Source organism: Oryzias latipes, chromosome 20, assembly GCF_002234675.1.
Source record: "Oryzias latipes chromosome 20, ASM223467v1".
Taxonomy (NCBI): domain Eukaryota; kingdom Metazoa; phylum Chordata; class Actinopteri; order Beloniformes; family Adrianichthyidae; genus Oryzias; species Oryzias latipes.
This window is the reverse complement of record NC_019878.2, coordinates 10,655,505-10,682,876: the sequence shown is the minus strand read 5'-3', so window position 1 is coordinate 10,682,876 and position 27,372 is coordinate 10,655,505. Positions and strand designations below refer to the sequence as shown.

At 43.0% G+C, this 27,372-nt stretch overlaps 2 protein-coding genes and 1 non-coding gene across 3 annotated transcripts; 1 reads left to right on the top strand and 2 right to left on the bottom strand.

Annotated features, from left to right (window-relative positions):
- Positions 1-340: 340 nt before the first annotated feature.
- rps20 (ribosomal protein S20) lies at positions 341-27,372 on the bottom strand. The gene is made up of 6 exons (XM_023949936.1): positions 27,367-27,372; positions 19,504-19,512; positions 1,536-1,638; positions 915-1,014; positions 656-729; positions 341-555 (listed from the first exon to the last, which is right to left on the bottom strand). The coding sequence occupies exons 3-6, from the start codon at positions 1,536-1,538 to the stop codon at positions 373-375; spliced, it is 360 nt and encodes a 119-aa protein (XP_023805704.1). The 5' UTR covers positions 1,539-1,638; positions 19,504-19,512; positions 27,367-27,372; the 3' UTR covers positions 341-372.
- Positions 799-865, bottom strand: LOC111946704. Its single transcript, XR_002872433.1, has one exon. It is a non-coding gene; the product is annotated as a small nucleolar RNA U54 (small nucleolar RNA).
- Positions 2,491-13,797, top strand: anks6 (ankyrin repeat and sterile alpha motif domain containing 6). The gene is made up of 18 exons (XM_011488763.3): positions 2,491-3,131; positions 4,442-4,654; positions 4,740-4,935; positions 5,572-5,722; positions 6,767-6,811; positions 6,891-7,095; positions 7,216-7,322; positions 8,303-8,454; positions 10,025-10,262; positions 10,362-10,411; positions 10,571-10,765; positions 10,844-11,006; positions 11,107-11,306; positions 12,324-12,516; positions 12,652-12,719; positions 12,829-12,945; positions 13,075-13,171; positions 13,247-13,797. Exons 1-18 carry the CDS (start codon positions 2,803-2,805, stop codon positions 13,294-13,296), a joined length of 2,769 nt encoding a protein of 922 aa, XP_011487065.1. The 5' UTR covers positions 2,491-2,802; the 3' UTR covers positions 13,297-13,797.

Below are 27,372 nucleotides of genomic sequence, written 5' to 3'. Positions count from 1 at the left end.
TTAATATATTACAAGAACTTCCACTTACTTGGAAACAAGTTTTAGCTCTCTGACCCAACATAATCCAATGGTTTATATAGCTTTCAAACTAAGTGTACCAATTTGTCAATCAATTTGTTTATCAATTTGTCAACGTAAACACCAAAGTTTTTACTGCTCTTCTGCAACACAAATCCTGTATTGCTTCCTGATCCTTTGTAGCAGCTGATGGACTATTTCAGGACGGGACAACTATTGGATGCTTTCATAATCAGATAAATAAAATCTATTTCTTAAGTTTGATTCGTTATTCAGCCGCTCATGTTTTCAACTTTATTATTCCAAACAAACAACACACTCGTTCAGGTTAGTCTTTTATTGAAAATATGCAGTTTATGCATCTGCAATGGTGACTTCCACCTCAACACCGGGTTCGATGCTGATGGAGGTGATCTGCTTGACAATTTCGGATGGACTGTGCAGGTCAATCAGGCGCTTGTGGATCCTCATTTGGAAGCGATCCCAGGTTTTGGATCCTTCACCGCATGGAGTCTTTCTGGTTGTAATGCGCAGAGTCTACAGGCAGCAAAATAAAAAAATTAACACAAGCTAAATAAATAAAAGATATGTTATAATCCCAGTTTTTCACTATCAAAAGATCGGCGGCCTTTATTACCTTAGTTGGCATGCGGACAGGTCCTTTCACCTTCAGGCTCTTCTCCTTAGCACCACGGATCAGGTCTGCACAGACTACACCACAAAGCAGATTCATTACACACAAACCGATCAAAAAATATATTTTGTAGCTTCTACTGAAAGCCTAAGCTCAGAATAGCGTATACAAGCATCATGGTTTATCATGGTTAAATTCTTATCCTCATTGCTCAGGTTCAAACTAAAACAAAGAAATCAAATGAATCAAATAGATGAATTACCTTTCTCCAGAGATTTAACATTGCGGCTGGTGAGGGTGATGCGGATGCGATGGATGGCAACTTCTGACTCAACAGGTGCTTTGCCAGTGTCCTTGAAAGCCTGCAAACCAATTGACACGTAAACACAGCGAACAACTGGCTTCAATCAAAGCATGAAGCATAAAACGAAATCATAAGGAGGCATGTGATGTCTTGGTGTTTCTAGTATAGTTTTATGGCTATAATAATTTAAATTAATACATTTACCTTAGAATATACAAAATGAAAGTTAAACGCTAACGTAGTTTTGCTTTTACACAAATGTCGTTTACTGCTCAACAAGGGACCAACTATAAGAATTAAGCGTAGGTACGTTGACCTCAAAATAATTATTCAAAAATGTTCATGTGCTCCAGAGACAAAATAACTGTACATGATCTGTAGATAGATAAAATATTAATTGTCTTCATATTTGCTATGTTTAAGTTTAAGGACTAACGATGATGAGCCTGAAAAAGGCGCTCCTGGCTTATGCTAGCAGTTTGGGTTTTTAAAAAACTAATTTAATTCCAACTATCATCATTATAGAAACCAATCTGCATTAAAATACGTCTTTATTAAATGAAACGTAAACGGACGCACCATTTTATGTATTCCTGACCGACTTATTCGGAAGAAATTCAAGCGAACAGCGGTGAGCCAGGAACAGACACCAACAACGTGGTTAGCTTCGAGGGAAAAGGGCGAATTCGAACTAGTTTCCGGTTGATGTACCCTGCATCCGGGTCCTCTGTTTCTTATTCGTCTGTAGTTTTAGAACTCCCAAAACTCAAGGGCGACATCTAGTGTCGAAACATGGCCTTTAAATCACAAGGTTGTTGGATTTACCACAAGAGGGAACCAGAGCGACTACAAGTGCAGGGATGCGCAAACAAAAAAACTGAAATTGTTTATATACCCGCGTATCACACTATTTAATATTATTATGATTTAAAAAAGGATATAACAGCTAATAATTTAGATACTTCTGCAAATATTTTAGTATCTTAAATGTCTTAAATTTGACAAGGCTTTCCCCGGTTAAATGGCTTAATTTTTTAAGGGTTTGATTTTTAAACAAATGAAAACGTCTTGTAGTTAACTTTAAAAAATAACAAGTAACAAGGGAAAATTAGGTTAAAAAGAAGTTATTTAAAATAAATATATGACAAGGAAATCGCATGAATTCCATTGTAAGGATACAATTATTAGCCGTGCTAAAACATCTCTAAATAGAAAAAATTATTCGTCTTTAATATTTATTTACAAGTATGTTTATCAATTTTTATAACAAAATACATAAAGACATTTGAAGAAAAAAATAATACACTTCCGTTTGTTCTTTTCAAAATAATATAAACTTTTTGTGCTTTTTAAAAATGTATTATGCTCAATTTTGGAAGGGAGGATGAGTTAAATGATTGCTTTTACAAAATATTTAACAAAAATATTGATATTGTTATAGGTAATTCTTTTGCAAGCAGCCAGAAAGGGGTAAAATATGAGATTTTTGAATAGAAGCGTTTATGTATCTTTATTTTGAAAGCGGAAGTCAAGTTTATGTTGTGAAAGTTTTTATAGGAGTAAGAATCTTAAGCAAGAAGTAACGGAACCGGGCAGTACCAGACCGGTGGGTTTTAAGAAAGTCGTTTTGGATTAAGATGTTGGCAGCGGTTAAAAAGAAATTAGTCAAAGTAACTTTTGGGGCGAAAACAAGAGATTTTTACAATAAAGTTAACTCACAGCAGTAAAGTTAGCTGTGAGTCAAGATTTCTAAAATAAGGCCAAGTAACGGGGACGTTTTGCATCGTATTGTCGCTTATGAAACAATTTGAAGTTAATTTGAGGCGGAATAACATCAAGGACAGGCATGAATTTCGGCGTCCCCGCTCATTCTCTGCTTCTCTTTCGTGCCTGTGATGATGGGGACTATGAAACGGCTCGGAGTATCCTGGAACCCGGAGCCTCCAAGGAGTCCGGGCGGCAGAGCAGGCTGCGGTCGGAAGCGGGGTCGGAGTGTGCCGCTGCGGACATGTTGTCTCTGGTACCGGTGGACTGCACGGACGAGGAGGGGAACACCGCCCTGCAGTTCGCGGCGGCCAGCGGCCACGAAAACCTAGTCCGGTTCTTGCTGCGGAAGGGCGCTTCAGTGGACAGCCGCAACAACTACGGCTGGACGCCGCTGATGCAGGCGGCGAGGTGAGGAGAGACGAACCCGAGTCCCCGCTTCATGTCATCCTACATTTTCAATGAGGACTTTCCCAGAATCCTCTGCGACCTAAACGTCTGATTTGTTTATTATCTGATAAAAGCATGTAATCAGTTTTATTCTAACTCAAATGTTCTTTTTATTTTTTACTTATAAAACAAAAGTAATTATAATTAAAAAAAAGAATCTGAAGAAAAAAATCACTGTTTACTTCTCAGTTTTTGCATAAAAGATAAACACAGAGATTACAATCAAATCAATCAAAATCAAGTATTTTCAAAATGAAATGTCCGTCTTCAATACTTCAATAACATGGGGCAGGTCCTGCATCTCCATCCAGATCCTCAGCAGAAGAGAATCATATCAAGTCCTATAGAACATTCTGATAATCTGCTGCAGGAATTGAAGAAAACAGAGTTTACCAACACCAGTGCATTGTATTCGTACCTGACATCATGACTAACTGTGGAGATTTTACACTGGACCTCAAGCATATAGGGTTCTGCTCTTCATCAGTCTTCCTCCACTTAGCCAACTAAGTCAACAGTCCAGTTCTTCTTCTCTTTGGCCCAGTTGGGATGTTTCCTCTGTTTGCACGGGCTCAGAAGGGGTTTGACCCGAGGAACCCGACAGTTGTAACCCGTCTGTTGATGCATCTGAAGGTGGTGTTTTTTGAAGCTGTTCTTCCACCTCATTCCAGTCTTTTTAAACGTATTCACCCCAATAATCTTGTCCCTTTGATAATCGGCTGAAGCCCGAGGTTGTCTTTGTTTGCATTCTCTCCTCTCACATTTTGTCCTTGGATTGGACTTTCCATTGATCTGCTTGGACACGGACCTCTGTGAACAGCCAGCCTCCCTAAACTAGGAACGTTTGAGGCTTACCCAGACTATGGAGTGGATCAAATATGGCCTTCTGGCTAGTTATCAAGTCTTCTCCCCCATCGAACCAAACTGAACCAATTTAATGACCTGTGGGAAACCTGTGTGGGAGAAACTCGCTTTAAAGCATTCATGCTCTGAAAAATCAGGACAGATTTCTCCACAGTATTCTCATTTGTTTGTCTGGGGTTTATGAGCTGGAACCCCAATTTATGTAAAGACAAACAAACAAATACTTGAAACCAATTAAACCTGAAAATACATTCTATAAAAGTTTTTTTTTTTTAAATAGAATTATAGAAATTAATAAATTATTCCATGATATTCTAAATTATTTGAAAAGCTCTGTATAAATAGAAATATTTTGTTTCTTTGCTTGAATCCACATTAGATGGTTAGATTGCTTGTTTCTCTCACAGGTTTGGTCACCTGCCTGTGGCCCACATTCTGCTGGAAAACGGGGCAGAGATCAACGGGCGGAACCGGCTGGGAGCCAGTGTTCTGACCATGGCGGCCCGCGGGGGCCACGTTCATGTGGTCAAACTGCTCCTGGAAAGCGGCGCCTTCGTTGATGACTATGATCACCTCGCTCCTGTGGCAGACGAAGCCTCCAACGGCAACAACAACAACAGGTCCCTCTTTGTTTCGTTGAAGCTTTTTGGAAGCGGTGTGCTTTCTGTTGCTTTGTTTCACCTTTGGGTGCCCATCTCCCTGCAGCACGGTGAGCTTCGGAGCTGGGGAGGGCTGTCCTGGAGGTGGCAGAGAGTTCATGGACATCACAGCGCTGATGGTGGCGTCGCAGCACGGCCACGAAGCCACTGTGCATTTGCTGCTAGAATTTGGCTCTGATGTCAACTTTTCCCAGAAGGCAACGGGCTGGGGGCCACTGATGTTAGCCACGTTGAGTGGAAAGGTGAAGCCAGAGGATGCATGGTTGTTAAAGACACACTCCGATCTTTATTTAATCTATTATAAAACTGATCCTATTGGTCTTTTAATTACGATTCTGCCCTTTTTAGACAAAACCCCCAAATCTGTGTCGATTTCTAGGACATAGTTTCTGCAGAGCAGTGGGAGTTCATTTGAAATTCACCTCTGATTGGTGGGCAGGACTGTTGCCACAGAGCACTCCCGCCCCTTCTTCCCGTCATCCAGAGCTGAGAGCTCCGTTACACCTCCCGCTAGCTTACAGCCCCTCACAACCACAGTCTAGCTTTAGCGGTGCAGCAATTGGGGCTATCCAGCCATACTGTTTGTTATTTGTCTACAAGGGGATTCATTAGAATGGAGTGGAGCAGGAAGCTTGTGCCCCCACATCACAAAGATGTTCTTTTACAAATTGCATTTTTTTTGTCAATTCACAAGGATTTAAATAAAGAAAACCCCCAAAATGTTATTTTAAGCTTAATTTTCTTTATATACGTCAGGAAAATGCCACAAGAACATGTTAAAAACCCCAGAAGAAAAATGTCATTGGAGTGGGCCTTTAAAATCAGGTTCTGGTGATTGGGGTACATTGTAAAAAGACGTGCTGCTGTGTGTTCTGAAGGTGGCTGTGGCTCAGCAGCTGGTGGAGCACGGAGCCGACCCGGACCGGATCAACGTTCTGTCCAAGACTGCCTTTGAGCTCGCCATGCAGTTAAAACAGAGGGACATCAAGGCCTATCTGGACTCCATCACCACTGTCAGACCTCAGACAGGTGCAGGTTCCTCTCAACTGTTTTTAAAGCACAGATTCAAGAATATCCCTCCTAACAGGTTTTTAACTCAATATCTTAATCTAAATTAACTTTCCTAAAGCTCAAAAAAGCGGATTTTGAAGTTTTCTGCATCAAAAAGCTTGAAAAACAACAATTACTCAGTTATTCTATTTGTTAGAATAACCATTCTGGCACAGCTACCTTCATTTAATTTGTTCTTTATAATCCTAGTTTTTTATTATGATGCCTTTTCTTTATTGCAAGTTCTATAAGTTAGAAACTGACCAATCAGATGCCTCGATATACGTTTGTGGTCTCACTTTGAATGTTGGAAACGATTGATTGACAGACTCTTCCGAGCCCACTTTCAAATGCTAGGGGGTGTGGCCTTCCAACAAGCTCACTCCTAATTGTTGAGAGTAGTTGCCATAGAAACAATGATTCACACCGACTTGGACCAATCATTGCTTGCTAATGTTGTCTGGCTCCACCATGTTGGGGTCTGTATCGCCAAAACATGGCAACTGAATAAACAATATGTAGTTGGAGCTGAAGTGAGCCATTTTTTTTATGGGTGACGTCACTCAGTCCAGTTCTCTCATACAGTCAGCGGCTGCAGAGCAGTGCAGACACCTGAAACAGGAACTTTGGACTAAAGTTTCTCATAAAACTACAATTTCTAGCATCATCCTTTCAGATTAGTAAATAAAAAGAAGTTTTCCAACGTTTCATAAATGCACATTTAACCATTTCAAATTCACAAATATGATTCTGAGGAAGTTTTCGATCAGCCGGCACATGACGTTCAGGTGAAGCGTGCTTGTATGGAAATGCCAGTTATCCCTCAGTAAGTGCTGTGGGAACGGGTTGACACCTCCTGTCTGTCTGAAGATGGTGATGAGGAATCTCTTTGATGTTTTTACAGCTTTTCTTACCATTGCTGTCAAATCACAATGCCTACAAAGTTTCTTTCTGGAGCTTTTTCTAGCGTGTTGATTCCTGCCCAAACGGACTCATATCAGGTTCTTGCCTGTGTCTCCACAGACGACTTGCGGAGGAGACCCGATGTGTTCAACGCTCTCAAGCTGGGTGAGCTCCGTCTGTACGCTCCGTAAAAATGGGTGGTGCTCTCATCAGTGCCTCATCTGGATTTTTAACCTTCTCTCAGGAAACTCCCAGCTTGTGAAAGAGATCCTGGAGGAGGACCCGGCTCAGGTGAACTCCTCTAACCAGGAGGGAGCGACGCCGCTCATGATAGCTGCAGTGAGCGGTCAGCTGGAGGTGGTGCAGCTGATGGTGGAGAAGAACGCTGACATAGACAAACAGGACGGCGTTCATGGGTGGACCGCCTTAATGCAGGCCACCTACCACGGGTGAGCTGGAGTTTCGGGGTCTGGTAGTTCATTTGAATGAAAACTGGAGCTCTTATGTGATACTAGCACTGATATTTGGCAACATAAAGCTCCAAAGCACAGAGGCTTTTTTTCTTCCAGCAACAAAGAGGTGGTGAAGTACCTGCTGAGTCAAGGCGCTGACGTCAACCTTCGAGCCAAGAATGGATACACAGCCTTTGATCTGGTTATGCTGCTCAATGATCCGGGTAGGCTTCCTCCTTTCTGATCGTCTTTCCAACCTGCTGTAATGAATAAAACAGCAAACAAGATTCTTAACAGTCTGTTAATATTTACTTAAAGGACTCAATGCTTAATAGTTAAATCATCATTTGATTTATTACGTTTTTAGAGATTAAAATACTGAGATGAGCAGCAAAATGTCTTCCTAATGAAACTTTACAGTCCTGGTGACTTAAGAAAAGTAAAGTAAAATGAAGATAAATATGGATTTAAAGCACATATAGTGCAGTTACAGGGCAGTAGAGGCCCTATTTTACCCTCATTCATGAAGCCTGTCATGAATGAGAATCTTTTAAATACAGTAATTTCAAAGTACATGCCACTTTTTTGGGGCATTGTTTGGCCGGCTGTGGGTGTGACTTATGTGAAAAATGTAAAAAGCAAAGACCACTAGAGGGCACTGTAGGTGTGTATATCAAATTTTGCTACTGACAGCAACACAGAGGGAGAAGCGCAGAAGCTCAGTCTTAAGTTGCATTCTTTGCAACACCTGTTGACGCGACAAATCCACTGAAAAGTCTATGTAAACATGTGTGAACGCATGTTTACGGCTTCTGCATTCAAAACTCGCGTGCTTACACGTAGCTACGGAAGTTTCTCTGACCGTTTTCGGTCTCTACTTCCTGAAAGTACTGCCATTGAATGCGGGTTTCAGTTCAACCAGGTTGAACTTTGACCAATCAGGGAACAACCATTCAAAATTTGATCATATGTGTCTGGCCAGAATTCAGTGACCCCAAGTCCTTTTTTATATATCGTAATCAATAGATCTGTGAAAGAAAAAGCCTGGAGCAAGATTTCAGTCTACTATTGCTATGACTTGTCTGAAAAATGACAGTAGTGTTGTTATTTCATGAAAATGTCTTAAAACATTTGAACTTGTTATCAGTTTGTGTCCATGTTTCACTATGACTCATTTGTTGGCCCCTCCTCCCGATTCTCACAGACACTGAGCTGGTCCGCCTCCTAGCGTCGGTGTGCATGCAGGTTGACAAGGACAAGTCGAAGCAGCGCGGTAAGGCGCTCATTGCGATCTCTAAAAGCAGACAGCCTTTTGCCTCCATCCCTGCGCCCCCTGATGACAAGGGGGGCCTTAAGGTAAAGAAGATTTGAAGGTTTACTGTTACCTGAGGTTGAAATTGTACCAGAAAAGCAGAACTGTTGTGTTCTTTAAAGACCCACTCTGATCTTCTTTTGAAACTTTTAAGTGTTCCAAGTGTTTTTTTTTATTATGACTATGCTGTTTTTAGCCCAAATCCAAAAGCCCGTGTGGTTTTTTTTTGCTGATATTTTCTGGATAGCAGCAGTAATTCATCAGAACTTTAACTCTGAGTTGTGGTCGGGACTGTTGGCGCCACCCCGTTTCCCCTCCTCAGAGCCCCGAACAGGGAGTTTAGGACCACGCCCGCTGTATTCTCTCAACACACTTTTTTTTCCAACTGCGTTTTTTCATCTGCTCCTGCTTTACCACAATTTAAATACATTTTACTCAAAAAACAAATTTGAGTTTAATTTCTTTATATATCAACAGAAAAAGGTCACAATAACACAATTTTCATCAGAATGGGTCTTTAATGGCCGTAGGTCTGAGTTTTTCCCCCTTTAGAAAGTCATCTCAATTTATCCTCTGCTATTGTTATAATTATTTATAGTAAATAAGATAACCTTTTTGCAGATGACACCCAGATTTATTTCACTCTTTCTTAAAACAATTTTTTTTCAATTTATTTGATTTGCAACTAAAGCAAATAAATACTTAGATTCTCCCAAACTTCTTGCAGAAGAATAAAGCAAAATGTATTTTACAAAAAAAGTGATAATAAAAAATTGTTTTATTCAAGATAAAAAGTGAAAAACAGACAAACTTGAAGACTTAAGTCGTCTTAGACAGAGAATCAGAAAACAAGATCAGTTAACAAGATCCAGAAAAGTGTACAAGTGTCCCACTAGGCCCGATGCCCCGCCCCTTTTCCTGATCTCCTGAATCAACCTAATCCCTAATACGGAGTTAAAATGCTTTGATCTACTATAATAACAGTAAAGAAGCACCAACTCTTTCTGCTTTTACAGTGAAGATGAAAATAGTTTTCCTTGTGTGTTTGAAAAGTAAAATAGTGCCTCTACTGCCCTGTAACTGCACTATATGTGCTTTAAATTCATAGTTATCTACATTTTACTATACTTTCTTTTTTCTTTTTCCACATCCATCTTAAAATCATTTTAACTCAGCAGGGAAAACAACTGTTATTTCAAAATAAGAGACTCCTGCTTTGACAACTTGCTGGCAGATTTGCCCCCAGGCATGACACTTAACCCCGCGCTGCCCCCATAATGTGTTCAGTGATGTGCGAGTGTAAAAGAAGCACTTCACTAAAAAGGGAAACACTCTATAGACTAAGAAAGAGCAGCATGCATATGACAAGGGTTGCAAGACTTGAAGGATTAGAAAATAAAATGTCATCTTTTTATTATATTTGATTATTTGTATTCTAATTTTAGCTGAATCCATTTTTTAGGTTTTATTGTCAATCATTTTTATGATCTGATATATTTATTTTATTTTGAAAGGCCTGTTTGCTCTAAATGGGCGGTTATAATTTACTAAAGAAAACAAAAACCTACAGGGATTTCATTTTGTTATTCTGTCTTTGGTTGAAACCTCTTGCAGTCCTGGTGGAGCAGGATGTCCAATCGCTTCCGGCGGCTGAAGCTGACTCACACTTTGAGGAGCGGCCTTTCTGGCGGCCGCCTGGCTCTGTTCGCCGATGACGCAGAGGCTGCGTTGGATGCCACCATGAAGGCGGATGCAAAGGCTGCGGCTGGCTCTAACGGTGTGGTGACGCCTCCTTCTCCGCTGGGAGCAAACGAGGCCGGCGGCGTCTGGGCTGTCAAGACCAAAGATGCTCGTGAGCTTTGCCATTTTTGACTACACAAATAAAATATTTCTGGTTAAGAGTAATATGGAAAAATGCGAATTTTTTTTATTTGTATTCTCCTTTATGCAGCTCATTGCAGAGCATCTTCAGAAAAGGAAGACCCTCTAATAACCACAATGGTACCTGTTAACGTTTTTTGATAAGCAGATTTTATTTTGAAATGTTCTATCTATGTTAATCTCACGTTTTCTGTTCTGATCTTTTATGTGATGTGGTCCCAAGTGGGTTTAAGTTCAAATTAAAATGACTATTTCCTAACAGTTACCTCTTTCTGACAGCTCAGAAGCGGTGCGCCACTAACCCGACTGCCGAATGACAAACTGAAAGCCGTCATTCCTCCTTTTCTGCCTCCGTCCAACTTTGAACCGTGGAACTCGGACCGCCCGCGCCTTCTTAGAGAGGGGAAGAGCGAAGCGCCTCGCCTGCCCATGCCGCCGCAGAGGAAACTCACCAGCAGCGGGAACTCTGACATTGTGAGTGCTGGTTTGGGTGTCAGCAGGTCACATTTGGTGCTTTTTTTTCACGCTCCTCTTCCCTCTTTGATTTAACAGACATCCATCAGTCGTGTGGTGAACAGGTCTTTTAAGTTTCCCAGCATCTCCAAAGGTCCCTCCTCCTCTTCTCCCTCCAACTCTGGTCACTACCACTCCCCCCACTCCTCTGGAGGCTCTAATGGAGTCGCGGGGCTCAACCGGGACTCTCACAACCGCTCAGGTTCTCACCGACACAAAAGAGTTAGCTGAAATAAGAACGCTGAGGTATTTTTATAAAAGGTAATATGTCACTACATGCACCTTTGTCTTTTTGCCACCAGGGGGCAGCGCAGACAATGTTCTGTCCCAGATAGCAGCTCAGCGCAAAAAAGCAGCAGGCCTGATGGAGGGGAAGACCCAAACTGCAGAGAAACAGCCCAGTCAGAGCCAACCTCCTCCACCCACCTCCGTCCCTGACATCAGCCTGCCCGACATCCCCGCAAACCCCAGCCTGGTTGCTTCTGACATCCACTCCCGGAGGGTCTGGGCTTTCTTGTCTGCCATTTTTTTTCTTAATTTAACAGTGGCTGTATATGAGAACTGGACTGAGTGAGTGTGACGTCACTCATAGAAGTTGGTTTACTTCAACGAAATGAAGTCAATTCAGTCGCCATTTTTTGCTATATGGACGCAACCATGTTAACAGTATTTGGTCTGAGTCAGTATATGTCATTGTTTCTATGGCAACCACTCTCGCCAAACCCCTGCCGCCTGTAAGGCGTCTCAGGAGAATCTGTCAAATGTTTTGAACACTTGACATGAGACCAAATACTTTTATTGAGGCGTCTGAGTTTATAACTTGCTTTATAACTTGCTTTTAAAACTTGCTCTGTAAAAAAAATATATACTGAAAATTTAATTGGGATGATTTTAAAGAGGTAGCAAAGCAAAAATAGGTAATCAGACTAATATATTGCCTAAGCAACAGCTGTTTAGTTGTCAATAGAAGTTAATGGGATTTTGGCTTCTTGGAGCCAGCAGGGACTTCATGTTTGGAACTTGAGGAGGGAGGGGTCACTCAATCCAGTTCTCTCAAGCTTTGTTCACACCACCCTCGCGGAAACCTTCAAAGAAAAGTCTATGTAAACGTATGTAAATGCTATTTTAAAGCTTCCGCGATCCAAACTCTTTTGTTCACATGTTGCGTCGCACATTTTCACTCCATTTTTGAGCTCTGCGTATAAAATTAAACCAGGTCGAACTTTAACCAATCAAGGACTTGGATTTGGTAGTGAGGTATGGTCGACGTCCCATTTAAACAATGTTAGTGCTAACCGTTTGATAATTAACGTTGGAGGAGAAATTAATCATTTCAGTTTGTGCCTGGCCGAAATTCTACGAAACCAAGTCTTTCATATATTTAAATAGATCTGTGGAAGAAAAAGCCTGGAAAAAAAAATCATGAAATTTCACATCCCTTTGCATTTCGCACCAAAAAAGTTCTATCACATCCAGAGTACCAAAGCTTTGGACCTTCTTTAACATTTCTCTTCTGTAGAAGATGGATCTGAAAAAGAGACCTCAGTCTGGAAATTCCTCAACTTCTAAGAGCACATCGCCCACTTTGACGCCGTGTCCCTCCCCGACCCCCAAGATTCACGCCGGCCCGGGGGACTCGCTGTCCTCAACCTCCTCCCACCCACGCTCCAAGAGCAGCGGCGGCTCGAGCAGTGGAACCATCACAGACGAAGGTGATACCGCGCTTGTTTTAAAACCCCTGTTTGTGGATAAACTATGACTTCTGAAGTTAAATGTTTCAAAAATTAACAAACTAAGAGTTAACCGATTTACACCTGAATCCTCCTGTTTGCTGATTTGTTCTGCAGATGAACTGTCCAGTATTTTAAAGAAACTGTCCCTAGAGAAATATCAGCCTATTTTTGAGGAGCAAGAGGTATTCAACTTTAAAAAAAATAAATAAATCATGTGTCTGCAACTATAAAATAGTATTTTTTTATGAGATGTTTTCCTTAACATGTCTCCATCGATGGTTTTTCTTGTAGGTCGACATGGAGGCGTTTCTGACTCTAACAGACGGGGACCTGAAGGAGCTCGGCATCAAAACAGACGGTCCCAGACAACAGATCCTAGCAGCTATATCAGAGCTCAACGCTGGAAAGGTTGATTGAACACACTTCTAACACAGCTGTACATCCAACAAGAGAAAAACTCTAAAGAGTCATTGTATGGGATTTGCTAGCAAGATTTGTTAATATTGTTCCTGTAAAATGTTTGCTGTCTGTCTTTAGGGCAGAGAAAGGCAGATTCTTCAAGAAACGATCCACAACTTCCAGTCCTCCTTTGGTAGCAGCGCTAGCAACCCCAGGAAGCCAGGACAACCCCGCTGTGAGTGGCAAAAACTGCCTTTACAATGCGCTTTTGCCCCAAAAGTTCACGCTCCGCATTTCTTTCTTCTCTCAGCACCGACAACCTGGATGAGACAGCAGGTGGGCTCCTCCAGCAAGAGGTGACCTGGCAAGGGAAGTTCAGCAAAGGTACCACAAGAAAGAGGATTCCTTCCAAAGACTCTGACTGAGGGAAGATGGGAGACTGAGCTGTCAAATGTTGGCACCCTGATCCCTCCACTATGTCGTGAGGCAAACTACGTTTGTGTCATATGAAGGGAGCCGTCACATGTAATGCCAAGCGCTGGGAGTGTGAGGTGTTGACAGGCCTCCTCCTGGGAGAAGAGACTGAGATTTTCTGTCAACAAGCTGCATCCGATTTCACATAAAAAACAGATTTTGTTAATAATCTTATGTAAAGTCATATTCTGTCCTATACTTTTGATCCATTGTAAAAAAATCTTTCCAGTGGTCTTTTAATTATGATTATTCTGTTTTGAACCCAAATAAAAGAAAATCTGTGTTGTTTTCTAGGACATAGTTTCTGCAGAGCGGTAGTAGTTCATTAGACATTGATCACAGATGACGTAAATTATTGAGAAATGTTATTAAATGGCGATTAGAACACCTTTGCGATGATATTGGGTAACTGGATTTAAAGCATTTATTTGGCTTTAGAGACATGAATGGATTGAGCAAAACTTTCCACTCAGCATTTTCTTTTTCTTCTTTGGCTTCACTCTGTTGATTATTTTAACAAAGTTTAAAGCAAGACAAAACTGATTTTTCGTTCTCTGTGATCCTGTGGGTCTCATAAACAATAGCATTTATTTTGTTAGATTTCCAAAAAAAGGGAAAACACAAAAATTGTAAGTTTGTGGTTTCATTTTTGCTTTTAGATGGAAATGAGCATTTTTCCTACTGCAATGATAATAAGAAAATGATTTAGAAATTAAAAACAGTTAAATGTAAAAATACTCCGAGGCACATCAAACTTTAAATGTGTAAAGAAATGAGGAAAACATCATGGATACGAAGCTTAAAGCATCATTTCCAACAAGGATTGAAGCTGTGCATCCAATCAGAAGTGCTACAATCAACTAGTTATCTTAAAAGTTGCTTAATTATTTCAAAAGATGCCAAAATCTTCCGCTTTTCAAACTTTCTACAGTAGATTTAATCAATGTCAGTACATTTTCCTTCCACAAGAGGGCAGTGATGTTTTGTTTTTGCAGGAAATATGCAGCATTCATATTCTTCCCTGTAGTAATCTTGTGCATGACACATCCTACTATGTTAATTTTGTTTTTTAAGGTTCTGAAGTCAGCGGCTCATAACCATCCGACTGCTGTCCATGTTTGTGTAAATATGGTTCAAAGGATCCCATAGAAACTTTAGCACATCTTAAATAATGTCAGTAATTGCCACTGACGACAGCTTTCTTCTAAAAATCAGGAAAATGTGAGTCACATAATTATGAAACTGAGTATTTTTGGCCATGACCGGATGCAGCTCGAGGTCCCAAACACTAGTGAAGCTAACTTCCCACCAGGCGCGCGCTAAACACACATTCTTTCAATATATAGCATTCACACTGGACTAGCAGGGAGGGACTTCTTCTACTGTTTCCTAGCGCATGTCCGCCTCCTACAGTTGGAAGAGGCTTAGTGCGAAATGTGGAAGGGGTGCAAATTTTGAGGGCACAAACCGCAATTATTAAATTCGCCTTCATGATCAATTTTCAAACAATTTGTGAATGAAAAGAGATGCCATCATACGTCACTACCAAATCAGAGTCCCTGATTGGTCAAAAATCAACTTTAAATGAAGTTTCAATGTGTGTTCAGTGACAGCACATTTTGTACGCAGAGCCCAAAAGCGGTTGTAGAAACTTGTGTAGCGATGCGGGAACACGAGAGGTTTGAACGCGGAAGCCTGAAACGTGGATTTACACCAGATCACATAGACATTTCATTGGAATGTGGGTTTCTGAAGGTGCTGTGAACGTAGCTTCAGAGAAAACCTTCTGCAGCTTAGTCCTATGTCCAAAATGTTTCATGTGAAACCAACATGGTTGATGAAAGACTGACGGCATGTTTCAGGTGTATCCAGTCAACGGACCAATGGGGTTAACCCTTGTGCTATCCTAGGCACTTTAACATTGGGAGTTGGGTCATCTAGACCCACTAGACAGTGCTCTGAACCTTTTTTCTTCAATGATTTGTGATCTTCACTGGTGTCCATGGATTACATGAAATCTTTCCACCTTAATCACCTTTGTCATAGTATGGATAACACGTCAATGGAAGGGTGGGGTCATAGGATAGAACAAGGGTTTAGGCAATTCTTTACTAAATAAAACAGGTGCAAAAAAGTACAGACATGAAAAAAAGTGTTTTATTACTACAGCGCTTCAATAATATAAGATATTAAAGCATGTGCTGGTGGTTAGTGCTCTGCATTTACGCTGACATTATGAAACAAATTAGCTGCTTTTTTAATGAAAAAGGCCCTCAGCCACATTTTCCAAAGTTCAAAACCAAAAAGAAAAAAAAAGCTTTACCAGTCGCGATCCGCTGGCAACCTTCAGCCGTTGCTGTCATAGTTCTGGATATTGACTGGCCCGACGGGCCGGCTACAGGGCTCCTTTAATGAAGAGCATCGCTCATGGTGGAACGGCCTGCCTATCCTGAACGCGCAGATGTTTGGTCATATGTGGGCTGCTGGGATCTGGAAGAGATAGAGGGGAACATTTGGAGCATATTTGGACGGCTCTGGCATGCAGGCAGCAAATGAAGTGACTCATTCAATTTCCATGTTTTCCCTTTTTCTTACCCCCCTCTTCTCGCATATGGCTCCGATTGCACTGAATATCATTAATAATGGTCCGTGTAGCTGTCAGTGTACAGTAGTAGCGCCTCGTTTCAGAACAACAAACGAATTTGTGACTCAAATTGAAATAAATGTTTCTTAAATTGTTCACAAAACCAACAATTAAGATGTATTTTTATTATTATGCAAGACCCGCTCAGATGAAATTGATGTTCTTGGTATTTCTAACACGTTTTTGAGGCATTTTTCCTCACAATGGAGGACAAATACAACATTAAACAACATTAAGATTAAAATTGCATTTCTTAGAATTTTTTAATTCAAATTCTTGTGAATCAGGAGCAGACGAAAAAATGCTGTTTTAAAAGGGTCATATTTGTGACTTAAAAAGCACATTGGGTGGGCGACAAACTACCTGCTCCACTCAAAACTGTCCGTCTGGATAGCTCCATTATTCCTCGCCATTTTTGTTGCGCCGGCAGTGTTAGGTTGGGGTTGTGAGGGGCTGTAAGATAGCAGGAGAGCATCTAAACAGAAAGCTCTCAGCAAAAGGGAGAAGGGGAGGGCAGGCTTGCTCCACACCGATAGTCCCAACCACGACTTAGAGGTGAATTTCTAACGATCTCCTGCCACTCTACAGAAACTATGTCCTAAAAAAATGACACCGATTTTTGGTTTTGGCTGAAACCCCCCCCCCCGGGATAATCTTAATGACTTAAATGACCACTGCAACCTTACGATCATGGGTCGACCGCCCTACTGCTGCACCACGGCCGCCCCTCATAGATCAGAAGATGATTGGAGTGAGACTTTAAGAACTCAATATACGTATACACATCATAGGAACATTTTGAATGAGTCTTAAGTAACAAATACGCATTACAATGTGTTGTGAAGGCTCAGCCCATTGTTGATGACATCACAGGAAGTGATGCCGAGTTCCTTTTCTTCTTCGGTGGTTTTTCTGGATTTGTTGAGCTAGTTCCTGCTTCCATGTGCTCTGGACCAGCAGCAGAGAGAGAGACTTAAGTTGCCAAAAAACCTTGTCTAACACCACAGTTCATTCCAGTTGCTGTATTTCAATATTAAGTAACTGAGAAAACGTAAGTGTTTGAATCCATTGTTTTATATGCTTCGCTCGTTTTATTCGTGCAGTTATTTTTCTCGGCCGCTAGGTGTCACTGTTGTAACTGTTTCTATGAGGTTTAAAGCAAATCTGATTATATATTTATATATTTTGCCTATTCTGGAGGTTGCCAATTTACCTATCATTTTGCCTATTTGGAGTTTATTTCATAATGACATACTGAGTCAGTTTTCTTGTTTTATGTAATTTATGTATTTACAGCAGGGCTATTTGTGTTATTTATTTAGTGATGAGAGGATTTTTGTTGTTTACAGACTAAATTGGAATATTCAGCAAAGGAATAAATGCAGAACGTCTGACAAGTGGAGTCACCTCTCCTTTTTCCTCCTCCCTGTGTCCTGACCGACACCCCATCTTGTTTACGGTTAAACTCCTAACCCGAATCAGCAATACAGTCCTCCTTCCTCACAGTCCTCCCCAACATTCTGGTCCTTCGAGCCGGAATAACAGTACTCAAGATGGATCTCGCAGAAGAGATGCACCCTGATGTAAGGCCCAAGAGACAGTTTCGACGTCCTGTCAGACTTCAAGATTATGAAGTAGATTATGTGGGATATCAGCCAAGAGATCTACCACAGTGGAGCTCACCACCGCCACTGAGGACTCTCGCCCCCCTGCAAGAGGACCCAGCCCAGATGAGTTTCTTCCAACCACCTCAAGCTCCCTCAGGAAGCTTCATGGAGAATGCTGCTCACTCCGAGACGCCTCAGCTAGCCCCAAGCTGCTTCCAGAGGAGAAATAGGGGATGGGAAACGCTGTCTGCACCCACACGCTCATACCAGGCTGGACCACACCACGGCCCCCACTTCTCTGCAGAGATCAGAGCTATTCAAGAGGAGAATGCCAAGCTGCTTCAGTCACAACAGTGGATCCAGTCGGGCTTAAAGGACCTGCACGAAGCTCGAAGCGAGATCAAAGAGCTAATCAATGTCGCTCGGACACTGAAATCAGAAATTGCTCAGTCCCACAGTCCAGCTCAACATCTCAGAGTTGAAGTTCCCCAGATATCCTTTCCTAAGCTAGAACCTCAGGAGGAGAGTGATTGGCCTGATCCTCCCCCCTGGCCTGAACCTGAAGAAGACCTGCAGCAGGATATGAAGCAGCTAAAGATTGAAGGGGCAAGTAACCAAGCATATTACTCTTTTAGAGACTCTGATAATTCCCCCCAGTGGCCTCCTCCTCCTCCACCACATATACCACTGGCTGCAGCCTCTGTAAATACAAAGCAGTCATTCTTTCAGCCAACTCAGCCCCCATCTCCAGCTATGAGGGCAGCACCACGCATTCAGCCTGCTAACCCCCACATGCCACCTGCAGTACCTGAACAGCTCTATAGAGGTCCTCAACCTACCATTCCTAAGTTCACAAATCCAGACCCCAGTGAGTTTGCCAGGCTCCGCATAGCCCTAGAGAACCTGCTTCCTGCTAACACCACCGAACTGTTCAGATACCAAGTATTAGTAGACCACCTTAAGCTGGAAGAAGCCAGGCTTATAGCGGATGCTTATCTGAACTCTCCAACCCCCTACACCGACACACTGGCAGCTCTCCATGATAAGTTTGGCCAACCCCATCAACTTGCCCTCAGAAAGATAGCCAGTGTTCTCGATGCACCGGAAGTGAAGCGTGGAGATATTGCTGCATTTCAGAAGTTTGCCCTCCAAATACAGTCTCTGGTGGGGCTGCTGCAAACCTTGGGCCCTGAAGGTGAAGTTGAACTGAACTGTGGATCACACGTTGCACGTCTCCTCAGCAAGCTTCCACCTGAACAGCGTGCTGATTTCCGCAGACACCAGTTTAAGCAGGCAGGAACCAGCCACACCTTAATTGACCTGTCAGAGTGGTTACGCTATGAGTCCTGGTGTCAAGGGTTTGACAACCAAACCACTCCAAAGACTTCCAGAGACAGGCCGAGCATGAAGAACGAGACTCGTACAGCCAAACAAAGTGTGATGGTCCTCCATGGCGCTGGTGAGTCAAAACCAACCTTGTCATCTAAAGCTGGTTACATGAAAGAGAAGTTTAAGAGTAAAGTGTACTGCGCCTATTGTGACAGCAATGAACATTATCTCAGTCAGTGTGGTGAAGTTGCCAAACTCTCCAAAGAGCAGCTAAAAGACTGGATTCAAGTCAATAGGCGTTGCTGGCGTTGTGCACGAACCCACCTTGCTGCTCAGTGCACATTAAAGAAACCTTGCAGCTTGTGCAATGGAAAGCATCTCCTGCCCCTTCATGAGATTAATGCAAAGACTGAAAGAGTTTCTCATGAAGTAGCCAAACAAGAAAGCTGCTTAACCAGCTCTGCCTCCAACACCCTCTACTTAGATCGACCAGGAGCAGGAAGCCGAGTCATGCTGAAGGTGGTTCCCATCCTCATCCATTATGGTGGACGGACCCTGAGCGCATTTGCAATTCTGGATGATGGGTCTGAAAGGTCCATGCTGCTACCAACAGCAGCCAAAGCTCTGGGCATTAAGGGGACACCTGAAGATCTTCCTCTCCGCACAGTCAGACAGGATATTCAGGTCCTGCATGGATATGCTGTGACCTTCCACATCTCCTCAGTGGCTCGGCCTCACACCAGCTACAAGATTGAGGGTGCCTTTACAGCTAACCGTCTCAGCCTAGCCCAGCACACCTATCCCATTGAACGCCTGCAGAAGAAGTTCAGCCACCTACGTGGTCTTCCTATCCCTGCTCTTAGAGATGCAGAACCGTTCCTCCTTATCGGTTCTGACCAGCCTCACCTCATCACACCAATTGAGCCAGTCAGACTCGGTCCCCCCGGCAGCCCAGCAGCAGTTCACACAAGACTAGGGTGGACCCTCCAAGGCCCAGTTCACCTGACGGGGCGGCCTACCAATGCAGTGCAGTGCCTGTTTACCTCATCCCCACCAAAGTTTGAAGAGCTTTACAAGCATGTGGAGAGGCTCTGGCAAATGGACACCGTGCCGTACCGACCTGAAAAGGAAGTTGTTCGCTCCAAACAGGACCAACAGGCTGTGGACATGCTCGAAGCCAATACAATCCGCACAGAGGTGAACGGCATCAACAGATATGCCACCCCATTACTGCGCCACCCAGACATGCCACTGCTAGCTGCACCCAAGGACTCTGTCTTGGCTCTGCTGCGCAGCACAGAGAGACGCCTTCTGAGGAACCCAGAACAAGCTGAGGTGTACAAGAAAGAAATAAAGAAACTCATAGATGCAGGTGCTGTGAAGGAAGTCCCTCAAGAAACCTTTCACCAAGAGGAGTGGTACATTCCCCATCATCTTGTTAGCCACAATGGGAAATCCCGGCTGGTTTTCAACTGCTCTCATGAGTACCATGGACAGTCCCTGAATCAGTTCCTCCTACCGGGCCCCACCCTCGGGGCTTCATTGCTTGGAGTCCTGTTAAGATTTCGAGAGCACCCCATTGCAGTTAGTGGTGACATCAAAGGGATGTTCCACCAGGTCCGCCTCCTTCCTGGCGATCGCCCCCTCCTCAAGTTCCTGTGGCGGGACCTACGAGTGGATGAACCTCCGAGAGTTTTTGAGTGGCAGGTCCTTCCCTTTGGAACAACATGCAGCCCCTGCTGTGCCACTTATGCTCTTCAACGCCTCGTCGCAGATCAGAGCCATCCCATTGAGGACCTGAAGTTTTCAGTGGAAAATTGCTTCTACGTTGATAACTGCTTACAGAGTCTGGACTCATCAGAGGAAGCCAAGTCCCTCGTGGATCGTCTAAGAGCCCTCCTAGCATCAGCAGGCTTTGATTTACGCCAGTGGGCCTGCAACGATGCAAGTGTACTCAGCCACTTACCTCAAGATGCCAGATCTGAGAGCCTGGAGCTGTGGCTCGCACAAGATAAGTCAGATCCACAAGAATCTACCCTTGGCCTCAGTTGGAACTGGGAGACAGACACCCTGGGCTACAAACATAGGTCCGTGACCTATGAGAAACCAACTCTCAGGAACATCTACAAAGTCCTAGCATCACAGTATGATCCCTTAGGTTATCTGTTGCCCTACACCACCCGCGCAAAGCTCATCATTCGGCAGTTATGGGACAAGAAACGTGGTTGGGACGACTCCAACCTGCCCTCAGAACTACTTCAAGCCTGGACCAGTTGGGAGGCAGAGCTTCAGTTTCTACCTCTGCTGTCTCTCCCACGGCCTTATGTGCCTGTAAGTACAACCTCAGGAGAAACCACGCACCAAGTCCACATTTTTGCGGATGCCTCTGAGCAAGCCTACGGAGCAGTGGCCTACCTGCGAACTCAAGACAGCAACGGTGAGGTACACCTGTCCTTCATTCTTGCACGATCACGAGTGGCTCCTAAGCGCGTCCAATCGATTCCCCGTCTGGAACTCTGCGCTGCCCTCACAGCTGCCCAACTAGCTCATGTCCTGGAGAAAGAACTCACCAGGACAGTGAATCAGATGGTGTTATGGTCCGACTCCACAACAGTTTTAACCTGGCTGCAATCACAATCCTGTCGCTATAAGGTCTTTGTCGGAGGAAGAGTAGCCGAGATCCAAGAGCTCACAAAGAATGGTACCTGGCGCTATGTGGATTCAGTCAACAATCCGGCGGATGACCTGACCAGAGGGAAACCCCTGAGAGCCCTCACAGAGCATAATAGGTGGTCACAAGGACCTCCTTTTCTTCTCCAAGACCCAGACACCTGGCCAGAGAGACCTAGCACAGAGCCACAGGAAGACTCTACAGAGCTTCGGAAAACTGCCTACTGTGGTTTAGCAGTTACTTCACCAAGCAGCCAAAATGCTACTGTTTACAAGACCTGGCAGGAGTGCATCGAGGCTAAAGTCCATGCCCTCCATGCATCGAGCCCGTCAGATTCTCCTCCGATCGCCGAAGAGTATCGCCAAGCGGAGAAACTTGTCATACAGCAGGCACAACAAGAGTCTTTCCCAGAGGACTACAAACTGTTAGCAGCAGGGAAGTCAGTCTCATCTAGCAGCCGCTTACTTACCCTCTCTCCTGAGCTGGACCAGTCATCAGGCCTAATAAGAGTAGGTGGTCGGCTGCGTCGGTTAGAGGGCCTTAGTGACTTAACGTTGCACCCGATCGTCCTAGATCCGACACATCCAGTTACGCTGCTGCTGATTAAAAGGTACGACCAAGACCTCCACCATCCAGGTCCAGAGCGGGTCTTTGCGGAGTTGCGGAGATCATTCTGGATATTACGTGGCAGGGAGGCCATCCGCAAATACCAACACACCTGTGTGGAATGCCGGCGCTGGAGGGCCAGACCAGCCATCCCTAAAATGGCAGACCTGCCAGCTGCTCGCCTAAGAATATTCAAGCCAGCTTTTTACTCCACTGGTGTGGATTGTTTCGGTCCAATGCTGGTTAAAGTGGCTAGACGCCATGAAAAGCGTTGGGGAATAATCTTCAAGTGTCTGACAACCAGAGCAGTGCACCTGGATCTCCTGAGAAGCATGGACGTGGACGCCTACCTCATGGCCCTAAGAAGATTCATCGCCAGACGTGGGACACCAGCGGAGATTTGGTCTGATCGGGGGACCAACTTCAAAGGTGGAGAACGTGAACTCAAGGAGGCCTTTACAAGCATGGAACCTGCCCTACAGCAACAGCTTGCTCAGCAGAAAATTAGGTTTCACTTCAACCCACCAGCAGCTCCACATTTTGGTGGTGTGTGGGAGCGGGAAATTCGTTCTGTGAAGACGGCCCTATACACATCTGCTGGAGCCCAACCAGTCTACGAGGAAGTGCTTCTTACTGTGCTCTTGGAGGTGGAGATGATCCTTAACTCTAAACCTCTGGGCTACGTCTCTGCGGACGTGGCAGACATTGACCCTGTGACACCTAACAGTCTCCTGATGGGGCGGCCTGACGGATCGCTGCCTCAGGTGGTCTATCCAGACACTGAGATCCTGAGTCAGAGACGTTGGCGGCACTCACAGGTGCTCGCCGACCACTTTTGGGCAAGATTCCTTCGGGAATACCTCCCCACCTTGCAGACCAGGCAGAAATGGCATTCAGCCACCCCAGAACTCTACATGGGTGCAGTGATCATGTTAGTTGATTCTCAGCTGCCCCGAGCTTCCTGGCCCATAGGAAGAGTTGTTAAGATTCATCAGAGTGATGATGGACACATCCGGTCGGCTGATGTTGAGATAAATGGACATGTGTACACCCGACCCGTTGCTCGTTTAGTTTTGTTACCTGCATTGCCATCTGGGGAAGATTAGTTTCAGTTTGCACTTTATGTTTATTTGAAGCAAATGTGCCTTGCACATTTGGGGGCGGCTGTTGTGAAGGCTCAGCCCATTGTTGATGACATCACAGGAAGTGATGCCGAGTTCCTTTTCTTCTTCGGTGGTTTTTCTGGATTTGTTGAGCTAGTTCCTGCTTCCATGTGCTCTGGACCAGCAGCAGAGAGAGAGACTTAAGTTGCCAAAAAACCTTGTCTAACACCACAGTTCATTCCAGTTGCTGTATTTCAATATTAAGTAACTGAGAAAACGTAAGTGTTTGAATCCATTGTTTTATATGCTTCGCTCGTTTTATTCGTGCAGTTATTTTTCTCGGCCGCTAGGTGTCACTGTTGTAACTGTTTCTATGAGGTTTAAAGCAAATCTGATTATATATTTATATATTTTGCCTATTCTGGAGGTTGCCAATTTACCTATCATTTTGCCTATTTGGAGTTTATTTCATAATGACATACTGAGTCAGTTTTCTTGTTTTATGTAATTTATGTATTTACAGCAGGGCTATTTGTGTTATTTATTTAGTGATGAGAGGATTTTTGTTGTTTACAGACTAAATTGGAATATTCAGCAAAGGAATAAATGCAGAACGTCTGACAAGTGGAGTCACCTCTCCTTTTTCCTCCTCCCTGTGTCCTGACCGACACCCCATCTTGTTTACGGTTAAACTCCTAACCCGAATCAGCAATACAGTCCTCCTTCCTCACAGTCCTCCCCAACAACAATGTTTCCAGGTTAGCTAATGTAATATTCTTTAAAAAAATCATTTAGTTTATTAACCATCAGATCACATCCATAAGCCCAAGGATCTAAATCTTTATAAGGAGAATCACTAAAATCTTTAAACATTTATTTAAGGAAGCCCAACCTTGCTGGAGAACCAGGTTGACTGGACACATCAGTCAACAGTGAGAAGGCCCTGGTTCAAATCCTGGCTGGTGTGTGCAGATTGTATGTTCTCCTTGTACATGCGTGGGTTTTCTCCAGTTTCCTCCCACAGTCCCAAAGCATGCTTAAAAGGGTAATTAGTGATTCTACATCGTTTCTAGGTGTGAATTTGATTGATGATTGGGGACCTGTTGCACCCAACAGTAGCTGGGATAGGCACCAGCAGCCCCTAAAGACACTAAGCAGGTTTAGAAGATGGATGGATGGAGTTCTAGGACCAGGGTGGGGCAGCACTTTGTTTAAGACACGGTAAGTACATTTAGCAGAATTCTGAACAAACTAAAAAACACTTGTAGTATTGTATTACACAGAATAAAGAAGTTTAACCAAATAATACAAGGTAAAAGAGGGATGTTTTAAAATGAAAACTCCTTTGTCTGCAGGGAAATGTTAGAAAAATATGTCAAAATTATGGAACACAGGATAGGACAACACGGATTCTTTAATTGATAATTATAGGATTTGGGCAGTGAGGGTTAGATTAAAGAAATAATAATAAAAAGTCTATTTTTAGATGCACTGGTCCTAATAAGTCCAAAAGCTCAGTCCAAGTTTAATTTTTGTGGTTTTTGTCATTTGCACAAACGCTCTTTCAATGCCGACAAGAGTTTCATCAAATGTTAATGAAATGCTTGGGACATACTTTTGTAAAAGAAAGCCAAAATTGAATGAAAAAGTTATGGTAAATATAATTTTTACTACACATCACTTCATTTTCTGCTTGGTATTTCTATTTAAATCCTTACATCAGTTCAGCTAATGTTAAATTATGGAAACATGAGAGTAAATTGTTTTTTTTTTCTTTAAAATTAATAAAACAACAAAAAGACACACAGATAAAAACTCCTTTAATCATTTTTGTGGTGTGATGTATAAACAGAGGTCAGTGGAATATGGTGTCAAAATAGAGCCTATAGTGGAAGGTCTTAGATGAATCCCAGATCCAAAAAGAAAATAGGACGCAAAAGAAATTCTCCAGAGTCTTTACTGAACTTAATATAAAAGACAAACATCATTATGGAAATCTTTGGTTTGCCCACAGCCTAACTTAGCTGTACAAGTCACTGTGGTTTCAAAGATGTGATTCACCAAAGGCATTGTGTTTGTGTGTGTGCTGCCCATGCATCTCTGCAATAATGCGGCCAGCAGTGATTGTCAGCCCTGTGACCTCATATGTCAGCCTTTCTTTTCTGATTAATTTCACTCAAGCAGCTTCCTGCGCTGATTTCCTTGTTGTCTCTGAAGGTTGTCCAGTTCAAAACAAATGAAGACAGGCCGATGTGCATCCAGTAATCAACATACCAGTTACGTCAGAGCAAAATGCGCTATTGTTTCCTCCCTGAAAATGACCTAAAAGTGAGAGCAAACCCCTAAAATGAATGTTTGGGCTGTAACAGCCTGTGATGCCGAACCTGCAAAACCATGGGAACAATGTTGACAGAGGCTTTGAACTCACCTTAGAAACAACAAACGATTGTTTAAATCAGTGTTTTCAACCTTTTTTGAGCCATGGCACACTTTATAGTGTGCATCCGAAAATTTTAAAAAAAGGACAAACTCATAGTCTACATTGATCTACAGCCCCTCTGCAATCTCACATGCATTTTTGTGATAATTGTGGCAGAAAAAGCTGGAAGTTGCAGCTGTTTTTTCTAAAAGATATCATAAAAATTAAGTTAGAAGATTTAAAAACTGTTTGATGTGTGTTCGTTGTGGTTTCAAGACGTTTAACAAGGAAGACTCATTGTACGCTGAGACGGTGTCACTTTAACCCAATGCATCATGGGAGATGTAGTGCAAATAGCCGCCAAATGCAGAAAGACAAGCGTCTCTGAGCTTCATTGTTTTTTTCACTTTTTCCACGGTCTGACACCGGATTCTGTGGAAAGCTACACCACTAAAGACGAGCTTTAGCTGGTATTTTTGTTAGAACTGAGTGACTATGAGCAGAATCTGAGCAAGGAAGTGAAGACTTGAACCCCTTCTGATTGGTCAGACTGATGACGTGTGATTGAGCCTCCAAGAATGATTGGCAGAGACAGTTAAAGGGACGGGACTTTTCCTAATACAGTTATAGCTGCGGCTAAATCGCAGTATCAACATTCTTATCAAAATGTCTTTAATAGAATCAAATAAACACAAAGAAAAAAGAATTTTATGATCTTTCATATTCTTAACTACTCTGTGTTTTATCTGGGCCTGTTTGGATGACCAAAGAGCTGATTTCCTGGAGATGGGAAATGTTATTAAATCAGTTAACGAGGGCAATTTTCCACGGCACACATGACCATCTCCCACAGCACACTAGTGTGCCGCGGCACACTGGTTGAAAAACACTGGTTTAAAGAACCACTCCAATGACAATTGTGATTTGGGTGTTTTTAACATGTTCTTGTAGCATTTTTCTGATGATAGAGGACATATGTTATGAAGATTAAACTTAAAATTGCTTTTTTGAGTATTTCTTTATTCAGATTGTTGTGAATCAGGAGCTGATGAAAAAAATGCTGTTTGAAAAGATCGTATTTGTCATGTAGAAGCTACAATCTGCGGGCCACAAGCTCCCTGCTCCTCTCTATCTCTCTATTCCGATGCATCCACTTGCAGACAAATAGATCCATGTACGTCTTTGTTTTCCTCGTCTGAGCTGGAATCTGGCTCTAAACTCTACGGCTGGTAAGCTCCAAAATTGCTTGCCATTTATGTTGCACCAGTAATGTTAGGTTGGCGATTTGAGGTTCTGTAAGCTAGCGGGAGAGCAGGTAAAGAAATGGTTGACAGAAGGGTGAGTGGAAATTCTCAGCGCCAAGATGAAAGGTAAATTTCAAAAGAACAACTGCAGAAATTATATCCTAGAAAACGACACAAGGAACACTTTTAAAATACTAAAGGAGTGGGACTTTAAATCCACTAAAAAGCCCCACACTTTCACCATTGGTATCATTGAGAAGCCCCAAATGTTCTCTAGAAATAAAAAGGAGTTAATTCGTTAGTATGCAGTGATTGTCAGATGTTTCGGTTTAGAAAGGA

Excerpts from the sequence above, each read along its gene's own strand:
- rps20 (XM_023949936.1), bottom strand. Across the intron at positions 730-914 it reads TGTTAAATCTCTGGAGAAAG|TCTGTGCAGACCTGATCCGT; the intron begins GTAATTCATCTA and ends TTTGTGGTGTAG. Across the intron at positions 556-655 it reads CTGTCCGCATGCCAACTAAG|ACTCTGCGCATTACAACCAG; the intron begins GTAATAAAGGCC and ends TGCTGCCTGTAG.
- anks6 (XM_011488763.3), top strand. The coding sequence starts at position 2,803 with ATGAATTTCGGCGTCCCCGCTCATTCTCTGCTTCTCTTTCGTGCCTGT. Across the intron at positions 4,655-4,739 it reads AACGGCAACAACAACAACAG|CACGGTGAGCTTCGGAGCTG; the intron begins GTCCCTCTTTGT and ends ATCTCCCTGCAG. Across the intron at positions 11,307-12,323 it reads CTGACATCCACTCCCGGAGG|AAGATGGATCTGAAAAAGAG; the intron begins GTCTGGGCTTTC and ends TCTCTTCTGTAG.